The sequence below is a fragment of the Helianthus annuus genome, chromosome 12 (assembly GCF_002127325.2).
Source record: "Helianthus annuus cultivar XRQ/B chromosome 12, HanXRQr2.0-SUNRISE, whole genome shotgun sequence".
Lineage (NCBI taxonomy): Eukaryota > Viridiplantae > Streptophyta > Magnoliopsida > Asterales > Asteraceae > Helianthus > Helianthus annuus.
In genome coordinates, this window is record NC_035444.2 from 87,347,053 (window position 1) to 87,369,397 (window position 22,345).

Here is a 22,345-nt window from a genome sequence, read left to right on the forward strand (position 1 = left end):
ACTCATATTTATAAGAACCAAAATGCCCTTCATTCCTACTTATTAGAAGTGACACATGTCATCATCACAATCCTTCTTATGTTACTTAAGCAAAATCCACTTTTTAGTGGATCCTTCCCCCAAATAAATTAATAATTAGAGTAAAATGCACGGATAGTCCCCGTGGTTTGGTAAAATTTCACCCTTAGTCCCCAACTTTTGGAAATTACACCCGTGCTCCCTGTGATTTGACAGTTTGTTACTCGGATAGTTCCTGGAGTGAATGAGGGTTAGCTTTCTCCGTTAAATCCATGTGAAATTACAAAATTACCCTTGCTTTTATTAAAATATAAAAAATAATTCACATACACACACATAAATATAAACATATACCAGATTTTTTTCCACCATGGCTCTCTCTTTCTCTCTCTGGCAAACCCCCATCACCACCTGCCGCCACCAGCACAACCACCTGCCACCACCCACCCCCCACCCCCCACAACACCACCATCCGGTTGCCGATTTTTGTAATTTTCCGGCGACGAAGAAGAAAGGTGAAAAAGTGAAAAAAGTTGATAAAACTGCAAAAGTCGTCGGTGCCGACAATGATGGTGAGCTGACGTCAGTAACCGATGAGATTAAGTCTGCAAACAAAGGAAGTAACCCTTTCCGATCATATCTCCGGCATAAAAAAAGATAACGTCGGTGTATTTGCTAACGTGACCGGATTGAGCAGAAACGCGTGATTAGGGTTTGCTGTTATAGAATTTTGTATATAAGTTAAATAATTTGATGATTTTGAGTGTTTTTTGTGTTGGTAGAATTAGTGAAATGACGTCGCCGGAGAATTTGCCGGCGGGCGGTGTTTGTGGTGGGATAGAAGTGGCTTTAGTGGAAAGTTAAAGGGTGGAAAAAAAATCTGGTCTATGTTTATGTTAATGTGTGTGTATTTGAATTATTTTTTATACTTTAATAAAAGCAAGGGTAATTTTGTAATTTCACATGGATTTAACGGAGAAAACTAACCCCCCATCCACTCCAGGGATTATCCGAGTAACAAACTGTCAAACCACAGGGAGCACGGGTGTAATTTTCAAAAGTTAGGGACTAAGAGTGAAATTTTACCAAACCACAGGGACTATCCGTGCATTTTACTCTAATAATTATATAAAGTAACTAAATATTGTAATCAAAAAGCTTAAAATATAAACAAAAAAAAGAAACAATAAACTTTAATAAGTTTGTGAGGTAAATTTAGCAAGTTGTCTTTTGTCTTTTCCCGTAAATACACACAAAACAAAGTGTAACACAAATAATTATTTTTTCTTAACCGGTAATTTCTTTAATCTCCTATTGTTGTTTGTGAGATTTGAATTCAAAACTTCCCCTTCTCAACTTAGGTGTTTTTAAGGTTTTATCTTTGCCAATGAACTACCACCCCATTGATTGCCACAAATAATTATTATTAATTCTTTTTTTTTTTGAACGACCAACCGAAAAAACTTTATTCAACCCTAGCAAGACGCTAGGCACTAAAACTACAACAATTGAAAACTGAAAAATTATTATTATTTTTTTAATCTTTGATAAGATCATCAATTCATCATCTTCTCTACGAGTCTACCCAAAAGACAACCAGATATCAAAGAGGTGTCCATCGGAATGCCAGAGAAAAACTCGATGATCACATATTTTTCACTCTTCTTGCTTCACAGTACTACTCTCAAGACTCAAGAGACATTGTCCGAGAGTCAAACTACTAAGACGGCTTTTGTCCAGTATGCTCCGATCAACTGAGATTTGGCCGTTCGAAGGGTCAATGGACCATCCTGGCCCCCTATGGTTCCGCCTCTTACAACCACCAATCACTATTATGAAATTGAGAACAACAATCAATAAATATGTACAAACAAATTTAACCACGATAAAACTTTTCTATGATGAAGAAAACTTGATCGAGTAATCAATACCTATTTTAGTACAAAGTTATTTAAGCGGTTATATTTAATATAAATGATTTGGTGAAATAGGCTAATTTTAGTATTTTACTTAGGATTTTTTTTCTTTTTATAACCTTCTAAACTTCAAGAATACATTTTCTCTAGATAAAGTCCAAACTTTATCTTGGAATCATCATCACGTTTGTTTGCTCCCATAAATTTTAAACCAATATTATCTCCTAATTTCATGGCATGTGTTTATTTTTTTTATTACTATACATATAAATATAACATGTGCCACCAATGGATTCACTTGTCCCCATCTCTCAAGTGGCTAGTTAAACAAACCCGTTCTTCTTTGAATTTTGAAACTAACATTTAAACAACTCCGTTCTTCTTTGAATTTTGAAACTAACATTACCCAATATCACTTTGCCAACTTTGGAAGTTAAGCCAAGCTAGTATCACTAGCCGAGCCAAGCTAGTATTGTGAGACTATATTTTTTAACGTCCAACAAAGCCCGGCCATCATGTAAACAACGCTCATAACCTGGCCCGTCACCAACTCCAAGGGAAAGCCCGAAGACCCATATTAATAAAACCTATGTCTCATGTATGAAATTTTATCACAAACGAAACTCCAACCGATGACCTCCTCTACAGAAAGTCATCCGGATACCACTGGAACACTCCCCTTTGGTATTGTTTGGCTATATGTTATTGAGGTTCAATGGATTGGAGAGGGGGTAGGCGAGTAGCTAAAGGCCCTGAACTAAACTAGATGGAGCTAAAATGAGTTGTCAAGATTGGTGTTACAAAGGTGGTGGACTGGCGGCTTTGGCTGGTCACCAAACTACATATCTTTATATTATTTCATTTATACATATAACAAATAAATAAGGGTATTTGATGTACTGTTTATATTTCGGCTATGTTAATTGGGTTAGTATTTAATTGTTACAGTTAGTTAAGGGTGCCAATCTCCTGAAACAAGAAATAAAGATAATTAGATTTTAGGTTGAAATATCTAATGTTTTTAATAAATGGGTTGTGTTCAGATTGTCTTAAAAGTTAATTAGTCGGTTCATCAGTCATCAACCCGTTTAAAACAACAGTAAAAGACTATAAATGAATATATATAGTTTATAAGTTCAACGCCGAAAATTATTTACGACAATTTTAGACCTTTTGTAACCCATAACCCATTTTTACTTGTTTGCTAATCATTTTAATTCGTTTAGATAAATTGGTTACATGAATGGTGTTTTATACTTACTCGTATAACAACAACAACAACAACCATACCCAGTAAATCCCACAAATAGCAAAGCTACTCATAGGGTTTGGGGAGGGTGGGATGTAGACAGACCTTGCCTCTATCCCTAGGGATAGAGAGGCTGCTTCCAGAAGAGACCCTCGGCTCCAAAACGGACAACAAACCAACACATCAAGTCAAAGAATATAGAAAATAGAAGTCACCTATACCAAGAGAGAGATCCGAGCAACACAGTATAATGTACATCATGTATAATAGCATACAACATCATTCAGGCATATACACAAGAAGTCAATCACCGGTAAAGTCATTTAGAGAATAAGAAAAACATATGACCCTAAAATACACCTAGGACCTTACTGCAAAATCCTCTAGAAGTCCTTAACCCTAATCCTACGCCTCCACGAAGTCCTATCTTGGACCATGTCCTCAGAAAGATGCAACTCTAGTAAATCATGCCTAATCTGCTCTTCCCATGTCAGTTTGGGTCTGCCTCTTCCTCTCCTCCCCTCCACAGTAAGGGTTTCCACTACTCTAACTGGTGCTGTCGTTTGCCTCCGCTTCACATGCCCAAACCATCTCAATCTCCCCTCCCTAATCTTATCCGTTATACTAGCCACTCCTAATCTCTCCCTAAAAACCTCATTTCTTATCCGATCCAATCTCGTGTGTCCACACATCCACCGCAGCATCCTCATCTCTGCTACCTCCATCTTGCGCGCTTGCGTCTTCTTGATAGCCCAACAGTCTGTTCCATATAGCATAGCTGGCCTAACTGCTACCCTGTAAAATTTCCCCTTTAGTTTAGTTGGGAACCTCCTATCGCACAATACTCCACTGGCTGCCCTCCATCTACACCAGCCAGCCTGTATGCGATGGGTAACATCACTATCTATGTCACCATCCCTTTGTACAAACGACCCCAAATATTTAAATTTAGTTGCCTGCGGGACCAATTGATCCTCAATGGTGATTTGGGTGTCATCGTCATCGGCTACACCACTGAAATCACAGTGTAAATACTCAGTCTTAGATCGACTAATCCTTAGGCCCTTGCCCTCTAAAGCGACTCGCCACTCCTCCACCCTCGCATTCAGACACTGTTTAGTTTCTGCAATCAATACAATATCGTCTGCAAAAAGCATGCACCACGGAAACGTCTCCTGAATCAACTTGGACAATTCATCCAAGACCACCACAAAAAGAAAAGGGCTCAACGCAGACCCTTGGTGGAGTCCTACCTCCACAGGAAAGAAGTTTGTATCCCCTACAGGCGCGCGGACACTAGTTTCCGTTCTATCGTATGTGTCCTTAATTATGTCTATATACTTCCTAGGTAGCCCTCGACCCTCCAAACTATCCCAAATCAGTTGCCGTGGGACAGTGTCATATGCCTTTTCAAGGTCGATGAACACCATATGTAAATCTTGCTTCTTCGCTCTATATTTTTTCCATCAATCTCCTTAGAATATGTATCGCTTCTGTAGTTGACCTCCCTTTCATGAATCCAAATTGGTTTACTGAAACCTGCGTTTCTCTTCTAATTCTAGTTTCAATTACCCTCTCCCAGAGCTTCATAGTGTGGCTTAGCAGTTTGATTCCTCTGTAGTTCCCACAACATTGAGCATCTCCTTTATTCTTGTATAAAGGCACCACGACATTACTCCTCCACTGATCTGGCATTTTTCCAGTCTTGAAAATACTATTGAAAAAAAGTGTTAACCATCGGACTCCTTCTTCCCCCAAACACTTCCACACCTCAATCGGTATGTTGTCCAAACCTACTGCCTTGCCTCTTTCCATCTTCCTAAGTGCCATCCTCACCTCTTCATGTGTGATCCTCCTGCAGTAGCAATTATTCTGTTGTCGCCTGTGGGTCCTGGGATTGCTGCTATCTTCTTGGTATGCCCTACCGTCGTTGAAGAGATTATGGAAGTAGGTTTGCCATCTCAACTTAATGTCATGTGCCTTGACTAAAACACTTCCATCCTCTCCCTTGATAAACTTTACTACTCCTAGGTCATGTCTTCTTCGCTCCCTAGCTTTTGAGATCTTGAACATATCATGCTCCCCCTCTTTCGTTTCCAAACGTTCATACATTTGTTTATATGCTGTGTTTTTTGCCTCGGTCACCGCCTTTTTCGCTTCCCTTTTTGCCTTCTTGTATATCTCCCTCACCCTCAGTCGCTCCTCCTCTACTGTGCACCTCAAAAGATCTCTAAAACTCTGTTGCTTAGCCTTTATTTTGGCACGCACGTCTCCATTCCACCACCAGGACTTCTTATGCCCACTAGTCTTTCCTGTTGTAACCCCTAGCATTTCATTTGCCACCGTAGTAATCGTAGTCGCCATATCCTCCCACATCCGGTTTGCGTCGTCACCTGGTTGCATCGATGTCATCAAGTTAACTTTATCTCTAAACACCATAATTTTTTCTCCCTTCAGGTCTCCCCAACGGATCCTAGGTCGGGTTTTCCTCTCCCCCTCAGTTAGCCTTCTTTTATGGCTATATCTGCTACCAGCAAATGGTGCTGAGCCGCTGCAGTCTCCCTTGGTATAACCTTGCAGTCCCTCCACATCCGTCGATCTTCTTGCCTCATCAGAAGATAGTCGATTTGCGTGTTACGTCCTCCGCTACTAAAAGTGATCAAATGAGATTCCCTCTTCCTAAAGAACGAGTTTATAATACCTAAGCTGTGGGCTGCGGCGAAGTCTAGAAGGTCTCTACCAGGGTCATTCCTATCGCTAAAACCAAAACCCCCATGTACCAACTCAAAGCCATCACTATCCTTACCAATGTGCCCGTTAAAATCTCCTCCTATAAAAATTTTCTCCTCCCTAGGTATGGCCCTTACTACTACATCTAGACAATCCCAGAACTCTTTTTTTTCTTGTTCTCCTAGTTCCACTTGCGGTGCATAGGCGCATACCACTGTCACTACTTGCTCACCTAATACTAACCTTAACACCATAATTCTATCATTGTGTCGTATCACCTCGATTACATTCTTATGCAATTCTATAGACACCAAAAATCCTACTCCATTCTTGGCCCCATCCGACCCGGAATACAACAATTTATACCCATTTCGCTCTTCTGCTCTATGTCCTTTCCACCTAGTCTCCTGGAGGCACGCTATCTGTACCCTACGTCTTTTAAGTGCGTCTATCACTTCCAACAATTTACTACTAAGAGTTCCTACGTTCCAAGACGCCACCCGTAAACTACACCCTCTAACTTTACCCTTACCTGCACCTCTCGTCCTTGGACATGATCTCAAGTAAAAGTCATGGTTTCTATTGTCTATGATTACAACTAACAACTAACCACAAGGTACCAAACAACGGGCAACACAAAGTACACAAAGGGCAAAGCTATACAATCCGCAAAAGCAAGCACACAATGACAATAAACAGCGTAGATGACTATGACCAAGTAATACACTTAGCGTGCGACAAAGTTAACACGAAAACACAATAAGCAACACAAGAGGCACACAAAATGTCTGCTATTATTATTAGACTTTATATTCGGTTTCTTTTTTTTTTTAACGAAAGCACCTGGCCCGAGAGAGATTTCCGAGACGTGAACCGCTAGAAGTACCCCAATTCCCGAGACGTGAACCGCTGAAGTTCCCCAATTCCTCAATTATTTGAAAACCAATTGAAGCAAGCACACAAATAAGGGTGGGTGCACAAGCAAGCAAATAAATTGAACGGTTTATTATGTTCTAATATAATAAAATATATAAGGGCAGATGCAAATAGAAATATGTAATTTATATGTGTGTATACATACAGGAAAGAAAGCACCTGGTTGTCGCCGACTAATATAGCATAAAAATTTTTTTTAACTCGCCGGTGAAGAATCGGAGACAGAGAAAGACAGAAATGGTCGCAGAAAAAGGAATTTTTTTTTGTGTATTCCGACACAGAATACGCTGGAGAAAATGTACTCGCCGGAGAAAAAGATACGGTTCTGTTACTTCTAGCACCGAATACAACAGAGAAAATGAACTCGCCGGTATCGAATTCTGACCGGAGAGACCCTCGACGGAGAAAATGTCCTCTTTAGTGACCAGCCTGTATGGTCTGTACCTGGTTCTGAGCAAGAAACGCGCCCGTAGCCTGCAACAAACCTAGCTTGAACGTCCACGGTAGCCTGAAAGAAGAAACTTTAAACCGTTATACTTACTCGTATGCATCTAAATAAAGGTATGTGACAAATGTATACAAATTAACACACGGACCCTGGTCCTCCCATGTAGTAGCGGATCTAGAAAATCCTTATAATGGTAATTTTTCAAAAAAAAAAAAAAGGTAACGAAATCGTAAAAACGTCAATTTTTTTTTTAGAATTTACACTACCGTCAGATCGTCAAAGGGTAGCGGAGGCTACCCCTTATTATAAGTAGGTCCGCCACTACTCCCATGGTCGTTGACATGTCATTAACTGATATGCTATAACTATTTTCCAGTGACACTTGTTAAACCGTTATAAAGTTGTCTGTTTGGATATAACTAATAATATAGGTAAACAAGATAATACTTACCTGCCTCTCCCTTTTCTGTTATTTGCACCTCAATTTAATTCGTTATTTATTGTCCTTTAATTAACTAACTCATAATAATAGAAGCAGTAGTATTCATTCATTAATAATAATAACATAAATCTCCAAGATAAGCAGCACCTTACAAACTGGCCCTTTTCCTCTCTTAGCTCATGGGCCCCATGTCCCCTATCCCATGCATTAGTAGTAGTTGGGTATGTCATAATTGTGTCATTATTATATTCCATTATGATAATATTAGTGATGATCTAATGTTCCCCCATAACACCTCATTTTGTATAACTACCACATAAATTATTAACTCTTCCTAAATAGTCAATTGGTTCGAATGCCTCTACATTTATTACGCCACAAATTTGAAATGGATTTTATAATTAGTGGTTATAAACACACACTATGTCTAAGAAAGTATTGTGCACTATGAAAAGTAATTTAAGAGGTTGCTTGTCAATCTTATGTAGAGTTATTAAGAGTCCTTACTGATCAAAAGGTAGCACTTTAATGGATCAAAATGTTTCTAAAACTTTAAGAGGTTTGATGAACCATTAAGATATGTATTTTAAGTTAATCAAACATATTATACCTCTAACCAATTCAAAGTTAGGGGCTGTTTGGTAGCCTCTAAATGATCATTAAGAGGCTATCTCTTAATGGAACCATTAAGAATTTTACCAATGATAAGGTAGAAGAATGTGACATGTGATGATTTACCATTCAGAGGTTACCTCTTAACCATTCATACTTGAGGTTACCTCTTATTCATTCAGGGGTTTTAAACCATTAAGAGGTAGCATCTGAATGGTCATTAAGAGGCTACCAAACAGCCCCTTAGCCTTTTAATGGAATCATTAAGAGGCTAGCAAACAACCCCTTGCTCATCGTATGAAATGTATTTCTAGATAACATACAGAGAATATATCATACCATCTCCAACTTTTAGAGGATTTTTAGAAGAAATTAATGGTCCAACCAGAAAACTGGGGCTTCACCAACGGACAAATCCGTCGGAATCTCATAAGAGAAATGGCCACTGATGAGAATTTGTCCATGAAACTTTGTTAGTATACTGGATGTGGGTGATGCTCTTTCCGATGGAATAAGGACGGAGACCAGTGGCGGAGCTTGACCAAAAGTTTCGAGTGGGCGTAAAGTAATGGGACCCAAAAAACTTTTTTTCCTATCGTTATGTTTCGGTTCGGGTCGGGTTGGCTATTCGATTCAAATCGGGTCAAATAATAATAGTTCCAAATAAAACAAAGTGTATATTTACCAAACTACCCATCATTTATATACAAAGTTTATAAATATTTAGAATATACAATTTAGGAAAAATAATCTGGGGGACGATCCTATATAATTTTAAAATTTTCAGACAAAAAATCGGAACTTGTACACTTCTAACCGAAATATTGGGGTGGGCGGGTGCACCCCCGAGCACCCACTATCCTCCGCCTCTGACGGAGACTTACCAATGGACACATTACTGACGGATTACCAAAGCCTGTTTTCAGGGCAAGTTTTAATTTCTCTGACCAACGTTTGACCCTTTACAGACTAATTATCGTCAGATCTTTCTCCGATCAAAGTTTAATTCCAAGGGAACATATTATTAGTGTAAAATAACCACTCATCATTTCGATGCATTTAGCACTTTATAACCGAAATCACTAAGTTGATAAATTTTTTTTTAATCAATTCCTCATATTTTAAGTTATGTACATAAGAGGTTTTGTTTCAAAAATCACATTTATTTTTTCAACTTTGGCCTTTGCCTAACATTTTTACGTCCTTATAATGATCTATTCATCAAAATATGACATCTTTCTATATGAAAACACACAAACGTACATCTAAAAACTATTCCAAGCCATAGTTTACCTATTAGGTAAACCATTTCTAGATTTAACTAGTAGGTCAAAATCAACATTTTTCTTACCCATTGAAATTGAGCATATTTTCAACAGAAATTTATATCCAAATAATATTCAATGGTGATTGTCATCATTCACAAAGCGTACTTAAGTTTTAAAGCTTCATTTTCCATGAGAAAAACTCATCTTAGGTCCAAATTTACCAATTTCAAGTATCCACACCTACAAGTATATTTTTATTTTGTTAATTTTAATTAGATGACAACTTTATTTTTGTATCTTATATAATTAATTATTATTTTATATTTGTATTCAAACATCATCTTTAACCATAGTACACGTACCACCTAGACATGACAATGGATGTCATATAATATGGATCCTGTGGAGCCAGCCATATCCAAATTTTGTTTTCGTGATCTCTATTTGTATCTAATCAAATTCAGTTTTGCCTTTGTATATCCATATCCACCTGATAAAATGAGTAAACCGAACTCCACGGGACACTAATAAAAGTTAGTTAAGTATATTAGGCTGCACGGTGTGGGCTTCGGCCTGGGATCGTCGAGGACCGGCGCCGTACCTCCCCCCAATGCTCCCCCCCCTCCCCCGGCGGCGTCGTCCAAATCGTCGGGGTGTAGACGGTGAAGACAATCCACAAAAAGACAAACTCCCCTCACACACACATATACATACAACTCATATATATATATATATATATATATATATATATATATATATATATATATATATATTATAGGACAAAGATTCGTTAGGAACCACCCTTTATTGCGAGAACCGCGAGAACCACTGTGAACACAACCAAAAATGCCAAAAAATAGCTAAAAAACACACAATTTTTTTTATATTTTTTATAAAAAAATCGCTACTTTTAGTAGCAATTTTTTTTTTCTACTAAAAGTAGCGATTTTAACATAAAAAAATATTAAAAAAATTTAGATTTTTTTTTTTTTTGATTTTTTTTAGATTTTTTGGGGGTTTAGTTTTTAGCATTTTAGCTGGGGGGGGGGGGGGGATAGGTTTTTTTTAGGTTTTTTGGGGGTTTTATTTTTTAGCATTTAGCTTGGGGGGGAGGGGTTAGGTTTTTTTAGCTATTTTAGGTTGTGTTCACATTGGTTCTCGCGGTTCTCGCAATAAAGGTGGTTCTCGCATGAACCTTACCCTATATATATATATATATATATATATATATATATATATATATATATATATATATATATATATATATATATATATATATATATATATATTAGGCCCATCCCCTATTTCGTTACCTCCATCCTCTTTGCCCCATCCTCACACCCGATCTACGTGACACTTATGTGGCAGATCATCCTCCAAGGATGAACCATCACCATACCGCATAGCCTTATGTTTACATAGTCTGTGAATATCATCGTAATCAAGACATCTATACAATTAAAATCAAGACACCGAGTAATTAAATATAAGTAATTAACACTGAAAGCTTTCCAGTGTTGATGGTTACTGACACATGTCATCCCAGTCAGCATGGAACATTATTCGACACGTGTCATCCCAGTCAGCATGGGGCATTATTCCAATAACGCCCATGCAATCGTGTGTGTGTAAATTTTAGAATTAAAAAAAAAAAAAAAGAAACTACTAGTCATTATGTGATTGGCCAGTCAAACTACTAGTCTCAAGCCCAATGCACCTTCAGCGTTTTAATTAAAACGCCTAACCCCATTTTTTTCAAAAAAAAAAAAAAGAAAAGCCTTATAACGCCTAGTGTAGTGGGGGATGGGGCGTTTTGGGGCGTTTTTTTCCAATTTTTTTTTAAAAATACCGCCCCACTACGGATGGTCTAATATCACACATTAAAGATTACTTCTCGACTTCTCGTAGAGATTTAAGGTGTTAGACTGTATTTATGTTTTATATTATGTTTATTTCTTTGATCACTGTTTGTTAGTCAAATTGGCCAACCAGTGTGATGAAAAGGTTTTCAAGTGGTTGCAGCAATATTTTTATAAACTAAAATAACGTTAATTGGGTAAATAAAATCAAGAATATGGTATTAAAAGGGTGAAAGGTTCAAACAGTCAACTGGTCGACAAGTGACAAAATATGATTTTTAAAATTGAAACATATTTGAGGCATGTACGTTCGTTAGTCTAGTAGTATGTCAAGTGGTTAGAATGAGATGAATCGATGTAAGATCAAATGTAATTTCACTAACTAGTATTAAGAACCCCCGCGTTGTGGTGAGGGGCGTAAAACTGTGTCAAGTAGCACCAATGTCACACCACTGTCAGTGACCATCAACACTGGAAAGCTTGTAAAAACAAATTAAAATAAAAAGGAAAAAATAAAACTCAATAATAAGCAGATGTAAAATCGTTGAACCATGCACATCCATTGCAGCGTGTTAATGCGAAAAAATTAGACCGAAACGTAAACATAGAAAAAATAACTAAGTTTATCTAGGACCCGCGCGTTGCGACAAACCTTTCAAACTGGGAAAAAGAGACGCATCGCGACTGGCCTGTAAAGTGTCAAACGGGAAAACATAGTCGAAAAAACATCGAACCCCACACGCACGTTGCGGCGTGTTAACTAGCAAAATTTAAAGCGAAACGTAAAACTAAAAACTTGCAATGATGAAAAGTATGGGGGACCAAAGTTGAAAGTAAAAAAATGTTGGGGTTAAATTGAAAAAGATGAGAAATTTTGAGTTAGAAATGAAAAATCAGTTTTTTTCTTTTAAAAAAAACTCCCTAAGCATATTGCACAACACCATAAAACATAAAAATGTTGTAAATTATTAGTAAGGAAATCTATGCATTAAAATACTATGTCAAGTGGTTAAATTGAAACATATTTGAGGCATGTACGTTCGTTAGTCTAGTAGTATGTCAAGTGGTTAGAATGAGATGAATCGATGTAAGATCAAATGTAATTTCACTAACTAGTATTAAGAACCCCCGCGTTGTGGTGAGGGGCGTAAAACTGTGTCAAGTAGCACCAATGTCACACCACTGTCAGTGACCATCAACACTGGAAAGCTTGTAAAAACAAATTAAAATAAAAAGGAAAAAATAAAACCCAATAATAAGCAGATGTAAAATCGTTGAACCATGCACATCCGTTGCAGCGTGTTAATGCGAAAAAATTAGACCGAAACGTAAACATAGAAAAAATAACTAAGTTTATCTAGGACCCGCGCGTTGCGACAAACCTTTCAAACTGGGAAAAAGAGACGCATCGCGACTGGCCTGTAAAGTGTCAAACGGGAAAACATAGTCGAAAAAACATCGAACCCCACACGCACGTTGCGGCGTGTTAACAAGCAAAATTTAAAGCGAAACGTAAAACTAAAAACTTGCAATGATGAAAAGTATGGGGGACTAAAGTTGAAAGTAAAAAAAATGTTAGGGTTAAATTGAAAAAGATGAGAAATTTTGAGTTAGAAATGAAAAATCAGTTTTTTTCTTTTAAAAAAAAACTCCCTAAGCATATTGCACAAGACCATAAAACATAAAAATGTTGTAAATTATTAGTATGGAAATCTATGCATTAAAATACTATGTCCCTACCCATGGCATTATAGCCTAGTGGTATCTTGGTGGTGGGATAAGGCTTATGACCATTAGGTCATGAGTTCGATTCCCATAAAGGGGGTTTTTCCCAGATTTATTGGGTTTCCTCTTGAATTGGTGTATAGGCATTATTGTCTAGTGGAGATGGATATGATCGGGTGGTTCTGTTGGTGGCACGATGATACTCCAGTGGTCCGTCAGTGATCCAAATTTGCCGTTCAAAAAAAAAAAAAAAAAAAAAAAATACTATGTCCCCCGGATCATAGGATGTTGTTGGATTATGAAAGTTGCTCAAATCCTGAATTTTGGTAACGGGACTTTAGTAAATCTTCCACTTGGTGTTGTGGGTTCACTAACAACCCATTAACGATGTCATCTAGGATGTTGGTGACGGTTAACTCACACCGGCTAGTTAACGCCGACCGTGATCTCGTGAATGGGAATAGAATGGGAAAATCATTAACCCATTAAGGCCACAGGGTGTGGCCTAACGCCACCCTGCCACCTTAACTATTTTGGCGCCCCTAGGCGCCATCAACCATACCATCGAAATTATATGGGGGGCGCTATAGGGTGTTCACCATTGTGCTAACGAGCCAAATTGAAGGAATCGAGGTGAATATAGTTTAAAGGGGGGCGCTATAGTTTAAGGGGGGCTTTAAACAATTGCATGCAAGTTAAAGAAAGAGACTTTAAGACCCTCTGTGTGACGTGGTGGTGAGGTTGCGTGATAAAGCCCCTAGGGGCTTTATACCACACCCTGTAGCCTAACTATGTTAATGGGAACGATGGTGGGGCCCATAGATGTGGGAACCAATCACATGCTACCTTTTTTTATTTTTTAATTATTCGTATTAGATGTTTAGTTAATCCACAATACATTATTAATGGTACTTGGTTAATGTTAGACAAAGAAACTGCCCCCTTGTGAACACTTTAGTGCTCGTTACGTGATTGACGAATTGAGCCATAGTATAATGGATGAGATTGAAATTTAAATAAACATAGTATATAATATTTAAAAAAATAGTATATAATAAAGTTATTAAATAGGTCCGGCAATTTTAGACAAATACATGAATACAAGACACGAACCTACACGAAGTTAACAGGTATCGTGTATGGCCTTAATAGGTAACATGTACTAAACAGGTAGACACGAAAATACCTGTTAATTTTCGTGTCTAAACAGGTAAAATACATGTTTACCTGTTTAGTACTTGTTAATATATGTTAACAATTTTAATATAATAAAAAATATAATTCAGTGTGACCATTTGATTTGAAAACCTGATTTATCACTTATCTTTCTAGTTTTCCTAACCCTTCTCATTCTCATTCCAATGAACTTTACGTTGTTTTGAATAGATGTTATGAATTATTTAAACCTTTTGTGATTTGTCATTTATGGATTTTGTTTCAAATTTGTTACGGATTATGAGTTTATGCATTATTTAAGCTTATTGTGAACTTTTGGAAACTTATGTTTCACTAAAAAGGTTCCTAGATATGTAATTATTGAAACATTCGTAAACAGGTATTAACATGTAATTATCATGTATACCTGTTAAAAAATATTTCATGTTCGTGTATGAAAAATTGGACACGAAACCTTATCGTGTCGTGTTCGTGTTCGTGTATAGAATTTCATGTATCGTGTATAATCGTGTTCGTGTATTATCATGTACAGGTATACACGATATTCAGCCCTATTGTTAAACATAAGCCATCATAATCAATATGTGTAGAAATTTATTGATTGTAAAATTCAGTTATATGCATCCACATTCTCTACAGAATAGTAATTTGTGGGAATGTTTAATTTGCTGTGGTTCACACGATATGCAAAGATGTGTAATCAATCAGATCACCAATTTAATCCAAATTCTTTTAGTATCTTTGTATCTCTATGACTCTATTGTTAGGCTCATGGTGTGGGACAGAAGCCTCGAGAGGCTTTATCAAGCCATATCATCGTCACGTAAATGAGAAGCTTTATTTTTAGTTTCCACGGTATGAAATAAACCTTTCTTTAAAACCCTTTAACTATGTAAAAAAAGAAAAAGAAATTAAAAAAATATGACTAGTTATAAGAAACATGGACCCCTTTCTAACACTTTAGCGCTCGTTATGGTGTTGGCAAATTGACCCATACCCTCTCCCCTTCCATAATGCCTCAGAATCGATGTTGGGGGCGCCATGGTTCTAATATCACAGTGGGTACATATTAGTATTCATCACAATTTTCAGTGTCTCCAAACTTAAGTATTCAAATACGATAAATCTGTTTTTTAAACATGTTTAATGTTAAATATGATACTAATAAAAGATTTCACTAAATGACACATGACATTCTCTCTATTAATTTAGTAATCATATTCATAATATTATTAAATAATAGATAATAGATATCTAATATCTAAAATATTATCTATATGTATACTTTATAATAAAAGAAATCAAACACAGGACATATGACACTATATGGGGTGATCTCTATGTGGTTTTCCCGCTTAAAATATATATTTATTTTTCCATTTATCGCTAATTAATTTATTAGGTTCAAATAAACATGATAATTATCGATTTTAATTTAAAAAGGTAATTTAAAATTATATTTCTCATACTAGAAAATAAATATTTTATTCATAATTGTTTTAAATTAAATCTTACCAAAAGTATATTTTCCTCAAAAAAAATATATTAGATTTATAGTGATGATGATATTTCTGAATTAAATTACCAAATTTTTGTTCATTCTATATGAAGAATGACAACAAATATATGTTGTGTATATTAATATCTAAGATTAACAAAGATTACAATAGACTTCGATATACACACATAATCCTCATTTCCAGATTTGACTTGCAAAACAAATGGTTCATATAATCGTAAATTATTTTATATTATTTGTAAAACAAATGATTTTGAAATGTATATCTATCCAAATATGATTTGTGTTTAGTTTTGGTTACTTAATACTTTATAGTTGATGCAAATATCAACAAGTTTTATAATACATTTAATTAAACGTATTTCATTACTTCACATGCCAACAATGTAAAATTAATTAAAAAGTTTTCTAAAGAATTGATGATTGTGACGAGAGCTAAACACTTTAGAAGCGGATTAGATATAGAGAAAATGTTACAAACTTATGTGATGATTATCAGATGTACCTGCTTATCTTACTATGCTTTACGAACAAACAATTTTCATTATTTAACTTGTGTAAAACACAGAACTATAACCTATAGTTTATAATAAAGCAAAGTTAAAAATAAATAGGCACCCACCATTCTCACATCCCCATATCTTATTTTCGTATCTTTTTTCACTCTATCTTTCACTAGGGTGGGAGTTGGCTACAAAGTCTATTTTTCCTACAAAGTGTACAAAGTCACAAAACACCATAATTTCAGTCATAAAACACACTCAAAACCCACAAATAACAAAGAGAATATTACTAAAACGTCATATTCGTGGGTTTTGTGTTATGTTTTGGATGATAAGGCTTTGATTTTCGAATGAGTAACATTAGTGTGTTTTATGTTGATTATCATGTTGTGTTTTATGTTTATAGTTCTACGATGGTGTGTTTGAAGTTATTGTGGATTGTTAGGGTTTGAATATTGTGTTTTTGTGATATTCACTATGTTATTTGTGGGTTTTGAGTGTGTTTTAAGGCTGAAATTGTGGTGTTTTATGACTTTGTACACTTTGTAGGAAAAATGGACTTTGTAGCCGAACCCCACCCTCACTCACTATATATATTTATGTATATATATAAAGAGATACAGAGAGGAGAAGTGTGTGAATATTAACTCCTAAAAATATCACCCAAGATATAACTTCTTTTAATGCTAAACTAATTTACCCTAAAAACGTTATACAAAGCTAATTGTACATTTTTATATTTAACTTTAAAAACAAGCAAGATAAGACTGTGGGAAGTGGAGGGGTTTGGGTTGGGGCATTGTTTGATACGTAGCGAGTGTGAGATCCACAAGCTTATGGTAAAAAAATGAGGGGTGTGGTGTGTCGTAGCTTAGCTTGGCGTGACCAGCTATGCGATTTTTTTTAATTAAAGTGGCCAACCAAAGCCTGCCATATTAGACTAGCCAACCAAAACCAGCCAAGTCACCCTGCCCCCGCCCCACGCCAGACTGAATATACACGCCAAAGGGGCAAAACCATGCTCAACGCCAACCCAAGGTGTAACAGCTGGCGTTGAAGGGCATCCCCGCCCCACCCCCCACCCCACACCCCACACCCCAGAGTCTCAACATTGAAAACGAAAACAACCAAAAATTCAAAATTGTGTCATTGTGTTTTCTTGTTTAAGTTCTAGTTTGTCCATATTACATCAACAGCCTGAACAAATCCCTCTTCAACTGTCACACTTTTTATTCTTCTTTCTTCAATATAATAATCCAACACACCTCTCTCTTTCTTTTACCTATCTCAATGGACAATCCATCCCCTTTTCTCTCTCTCACACAAACACACCCACATTTCTCCCAACTAATTCACTTAATTTAATCCTACATAGACCACCTACATTATATTACACACCCACTATTTTTGATTCCATAAATTAAATACATATTCTCTCCTCCACTTCCAAGCAAGCAACTTTCCCCCTTTTTAGTTTCTTGATTTCTGTTGCTAATTGCCATCATTGCAATTTCATTTCATTTTCATCCAAATGGGTGTCTCCCAAACCACTTCAACCCCACACCCACACCCACACCCACTTCCAAATTCTCAATCTTTAACCACAACAACCTTAAACTTTGAAGATGATGATGAAATCTACCACTTCAACGAAGAAGTTGTCCCCAAATTCAACAACTTTTTCCACAAAATCATATGGGGTTTTGGGCTTTCTTGCTTTTTCCCAACAGTTAACAAGAAAGATGAGTCAAAAACCAAAATGGTGAACAATCTTGAACACAATAAGGCTTGGCTTCTTGCAGAGTCTGGTGGGTGTGTTGCAGAATTTGGGAATGGTGAACCGCACTCTGTGCATTCTTCTTTTAGGTTTAGTTTGTGTTCGCAAGTTGAGCTTGAGTCTTTGAGTGTTGGCTCTTCAAGTTCTACTGTTTTGATGGTGAATTTGGATAATGGGTTGATTGAACCAAGATCTCAGGAGTTGAAGTGGAGGAGGATTGAGAGTTTGGAGAGGAGTATTTCGCCTGTGGTTCATACCCTTGTTAGATTCAGTTTTGCTGAAATTGTTTCTGCCACAAGAAATTTCTCCAAAGGTTTGTTGATTTTTCTGGATTTTTGTTGGTTTTTAAATGCAACATTTTTTTTTTTTACCTAATTTTAATTTTTTTAAAATTATAATGTAAATCGTAAATTGCACTAATTTTAACGTTATTTTACTAATTTCGTGAAAATAACCTTAAGATGCATCATCTGGTGGTGGCGTTGATAGCCGAAAGACAAAAGGGTACATGCACTAATCGGCCTTTGTCTCGATTACTGAGTGCTATGTGCCTTATGTCCGAGGACCTTACTGGAAGCAGCCTTTCTATTCCTACGGGTAGAGGAAAGGCTGTCTACATCTTACCCTCATCCTCAGACCATACCTTAGCTTTGTGTTGGTGGGATTTACTGAGTATGATGATGATGATGTAAATTGCTTAGATTTTTAATTTGGATCTGATTTGAATTGGATAGGGAGGGTATTGGGAAGAGGTGCATTGAGCTATGTGTTCAAGGGAAGAATTGGGATCTTAAGAACTACAGTAGCAATCAAGAAACTGGACAAAGAGGATAAAGAGGCCCCAAAGGCTTTTTGTCGAGAATTAATGATAGCGAGTTCTCTTCATAACCAGTTTATTTGTCCGCTGGTCGGGTTTTGTATTGATGCAGAAGGCGGGTTGTTCTTAGTTTACAAGTATGTTTCAGGTGGAAGCTTAGAACGGTATCTACGCGGTACTATTTCTATAACCTTTGTGTTTTGTTCCTGATCTTGAACCTTAACGTTTGAATCTTTATTAAATATAAAAAATACCCGTTTTGTAGAAACAAGAACCGCTAAAAATGGCGGATCAAAGCTTCCGTGGTCAGTAAGGTATAAGATCGCTATTGGGGTCGCTGAAGCTGTGAGGTATTTGCATAATGGGACCGAAAGATGTGTGGTTCATAGAGATATTAAGCCTTCAAACATCCTTCTTTCTTCAAGAAAATCACCTAAGGTTAATAAACAAGTTACTTTATCATATGTTCGGCTGTTTGCTTTGTTTTTAAAAAGATTAATAATTTTTAATTTACTATTTACTTGGTGTGGTGTAGTTATGTGATTTTGGATTAGCTACGTGGACTTCTGCTCCTTCGGTTCCGTTTTTGTGCAAAACTGTGAAAGGGACATTCGGGTATGTTTTGATCAAGTTTTTGTAGGCGTATTTGCTTTTGGTTGGTTGCCTAGTTTGATGATTGACAATGTTTTTGTTTTGTTTTGTTTTAAAGGTATTTGGCTCCGGAATATTTCCAACATGGGAAAGTGTCGGATAAAACCGATGTTTATGCGTTTGGGGTGGTTCTTTTGGAGTTGATAACAGGACGTAAGCCGATTGAATCAAGAAGAGGAGCCGGAGAAGAGAACTTGGTTTTGTGGGTGAGCTTTCATGATTCAAGTTGTTATAGTTGATAATCAAGCAGTTGAAGAATAATAATAATAATAATATTAAATATTTCAAATTACATATTTATACTTTTAAACAACTGATAATCTTGGTATGATTCTTCAAGTTCTAATTGATACAAAACATGACACAAACATAACTTGAAATTCATGGGTTCGGGTTAATCTAAATGGGTTCGAGTCAGTTTTGGGTAGAGCTGATGATCACGTTTATAGCTAAATGGGCCGTATTCACGTCGACTTGGCTGGTTCGCGGTTTGACCTGTTTAACCCATTTATTTCTTTATAAACTTTTTAATAATATATATTTTGTTCTGTAACTTAAAGTAAGCATTAGGTTTTATAGTTTAAAGTTCAAACATAATTTTTTGTATACATTTGTATTATTTGTCATTAATTTTAATGTTAATTTTAGAGTACTAATATGGCAAAAAAAATTGGGTTAAATGGGTCGAGTTGCCAATGAGGTAGCGGTGGAGTGGTTGGGGAAAGAATTGGTGTTCTTTGTGACCCAGGTTCGATTCCCACTCTCCTCATTATTTTCTGCGGCATCCAGGTGAAGAGCGAATACGGGTGGCGCCGGTTCGACTTGGATGGAAGGCGAGGTTTTACCGATTATTCCACTGTTGTGCCTTCGGGCGGGTGGAGGTCGGGTTTCCGCGCATCTAGGGAGAGCCAACTGCCAAGGGGCTGGCGGCGGTAGTTGACCTTGGCCACAACGCCCGGTGTCACGGTGGTTGGCATGTCGTTCCTTGCCGTTCAAAAAAACAATGGGTCGAGTTTGTTTCAACCTGTGAAAACTGTTGTCATTTTCCGGTTCATGTGCCTGACACGATTTCGGGTCCGTGTCGTCTTTGGGTTCGTGACAAATTTTCATGTTTGGGTCTGGGTTCAAGTGTTCATCCCGCCAACCTGCGAACACAACTCATTTAACATCCCTACCTTAATGCATTTCACCACTATCATTGTTGAATGATTTAGATTCTGTTCAACATTTTAATTTAATTTATTTAATTTTTTTCAGGCGAAACCGTTATTACAACAAGGATCTATACCGGAACTACTGGATCGCCGCATCAAATTCACTCAAAGAAACTTAGACCAAATTGCGAGGATGATAAAAGCAGCACACGCGTGTATACACAACGAAGAATCAAAAAGACCAAACATGGATGCAATACTTTCTATCCTTAAAGGAGTCGAAGCAAATCCAAGATTAAGGAAAACACCAGCCGCGACCCCTTTATCTTCTTACAACTATGCTACCGAAGGTTATCCTCAGATTCAACAAACAAAGAATGAATTGAATTCGCATTTAGCTTTGGCAATGCTAGGCGTTACAGAGTTTGAAGATGATCATGATCATTTGTACTGTCGATGATCGCGGTTGTAGAACGAAAATCATCCTTTTTGAAGGTGCAAGTTTGGTTGAAGTTAACAAGAGTACAGAAAATGAGGATTTGAAAAGGGTTGATAGAGAGTTTGTATATAGATCTTGTAGTTGAATCATGGTAAAAAAAAAAAAAAAAAAAAAAAAAAAAAAAAAGACTAATTTACATGTATGCAAATTGAGATCATCTTGGTCATGCCTTTTATTTGACAGGCTTACTATGGCAATTTTTTATTTTTATTTTATTTTATTTTCTTTTTGTTGTTCTCTTGTGAAATTGACAGGCTTACTATGGCAATTTTTTATTTTATTTTATTTTATTTTCTTTTTGTTATTTTCTTGTGAAAAAATGTTTGCTTGAATTATGGGTTCTCAGTAATTAATATTCGTTCTGAGTTCTGACCATTTTTGTTATAAAATGTCTTATTTCCTGTAATAACCCTTCTAATGCATACAAATTTTGGGGGTTACCATGAACTAAGACCTTAATAGGAAGGGAGAACAAAATAACTGAGAAAACCAAATCTAAACTTTTTGAATAAAATAATAATAAATTAATAACGATGCTCTCGTTATTTATATGGAAAAACATCTAGTACCAAACCGTGTAAAATGAACATTACATCAACGAAAAGGAGTCAAACCGATGTCTTCAATGAGTTCTTGGCTGCAAAACAAGCGAACTAATCTGTTAGCATTAGTTGAGAATCATGTTTAACACGTGTCCCTTAAAACAGCTTTCGCACCTCTTATTAGACGAACACGTTTGTCTCCTAGTATACAACAACTGGAACAACGTGTGTACTGCCTGAGATGACTTTCGCACCCGAGATAACACCGGATTGTTTGGTGTTTTCAATTTTGTGAAAGAATTAAAGAGTACTTCTCTCTGAATTCTATTGAAATTTTGCCAATTTTGAGTCAAATAAAACCTTTATGTGATTCATAATCCATGTAAATAATACGAGACGGGTGATTTGGTGAACCAAGAACAATGAAATATTGATGAACAAAGGATTAAACAATGAAAAACTACATCGAATATAACAAATGGGTACAAGATAATAATCCACCCC

General features: G+C 36.5%; 3 protein-coding genes across 3 annotated transcripts; 1 reads left to right on the plus strand and 2 right to left on the minus strand.

Moving 5' to 3' along the window:
* Nucleotides 1-5,015: 5,015 nt before the first annotated feature.
* Nucleotides 5,016-5,622, minus strand: LOC118485081. Its single transcript, XM_035981325.1, has 2 exons — nt 5,178-5,622; nt 5,016-5,104 (listed from the first exon to the last, which is right to left on the minus strand). The coding sequence occupies exons 1-2, from the start codon at nt 5,620-5,622 to the stop codon at nt 5,016-5,018; spliced, it is 534 nt and encodes a 177-aa protein (XP_035837218.1).
* Nucleotides 5,623-5,684: 62 nt separating this feature from the next.
* Nucleotides 5,685-7,993, minus strand: LOC110893129 (craniofacial development protein 2-like). The gene is made up of 3 exons (XM_022140248.1): nt 7,887-7,993; nt 7,294-7,357; nt 5,685-6,518 (listed from the first exon to the last, which is right to left on the minus strand). Exons 1-3 carry the CDS (start codon nt 7,991-7,993, stop codon nt 5,685-5,687), a joined length of 1,005 nt encoding a protein of 334 aa, XP_021995940.1.
* Nucleotides 7,994-17,685: 9,692 nt separating this feature from the next.
* LOC110895378 (probable serine/threonine-protein kinase PBL7) lies at nt 17,686-21,582 on the plus strand. Its single transcript, XM_022142692.2, has 6 exons — nt 17,686-18,491; nt 18,913-19,170; nt 19,261-19,433; nt 19,531-19,610; nt 19,705-19,852; nt 20,904-21,582. The coding sequence occupies exons 1-6, from the start codon at nt 17,933-17,935 to the stop codon at nt 21,258-21,260; spliced, it is 1,575 nt and encodes a 524-aa protein (XP_021998384.1). The 5' UTR covers nt 17,686-17,932; the 3' UTR covers nt 21,261-21,582.
* The last annotated feature ends 763 nt before the right edge of the window (nt 21,583-22,345 follow it).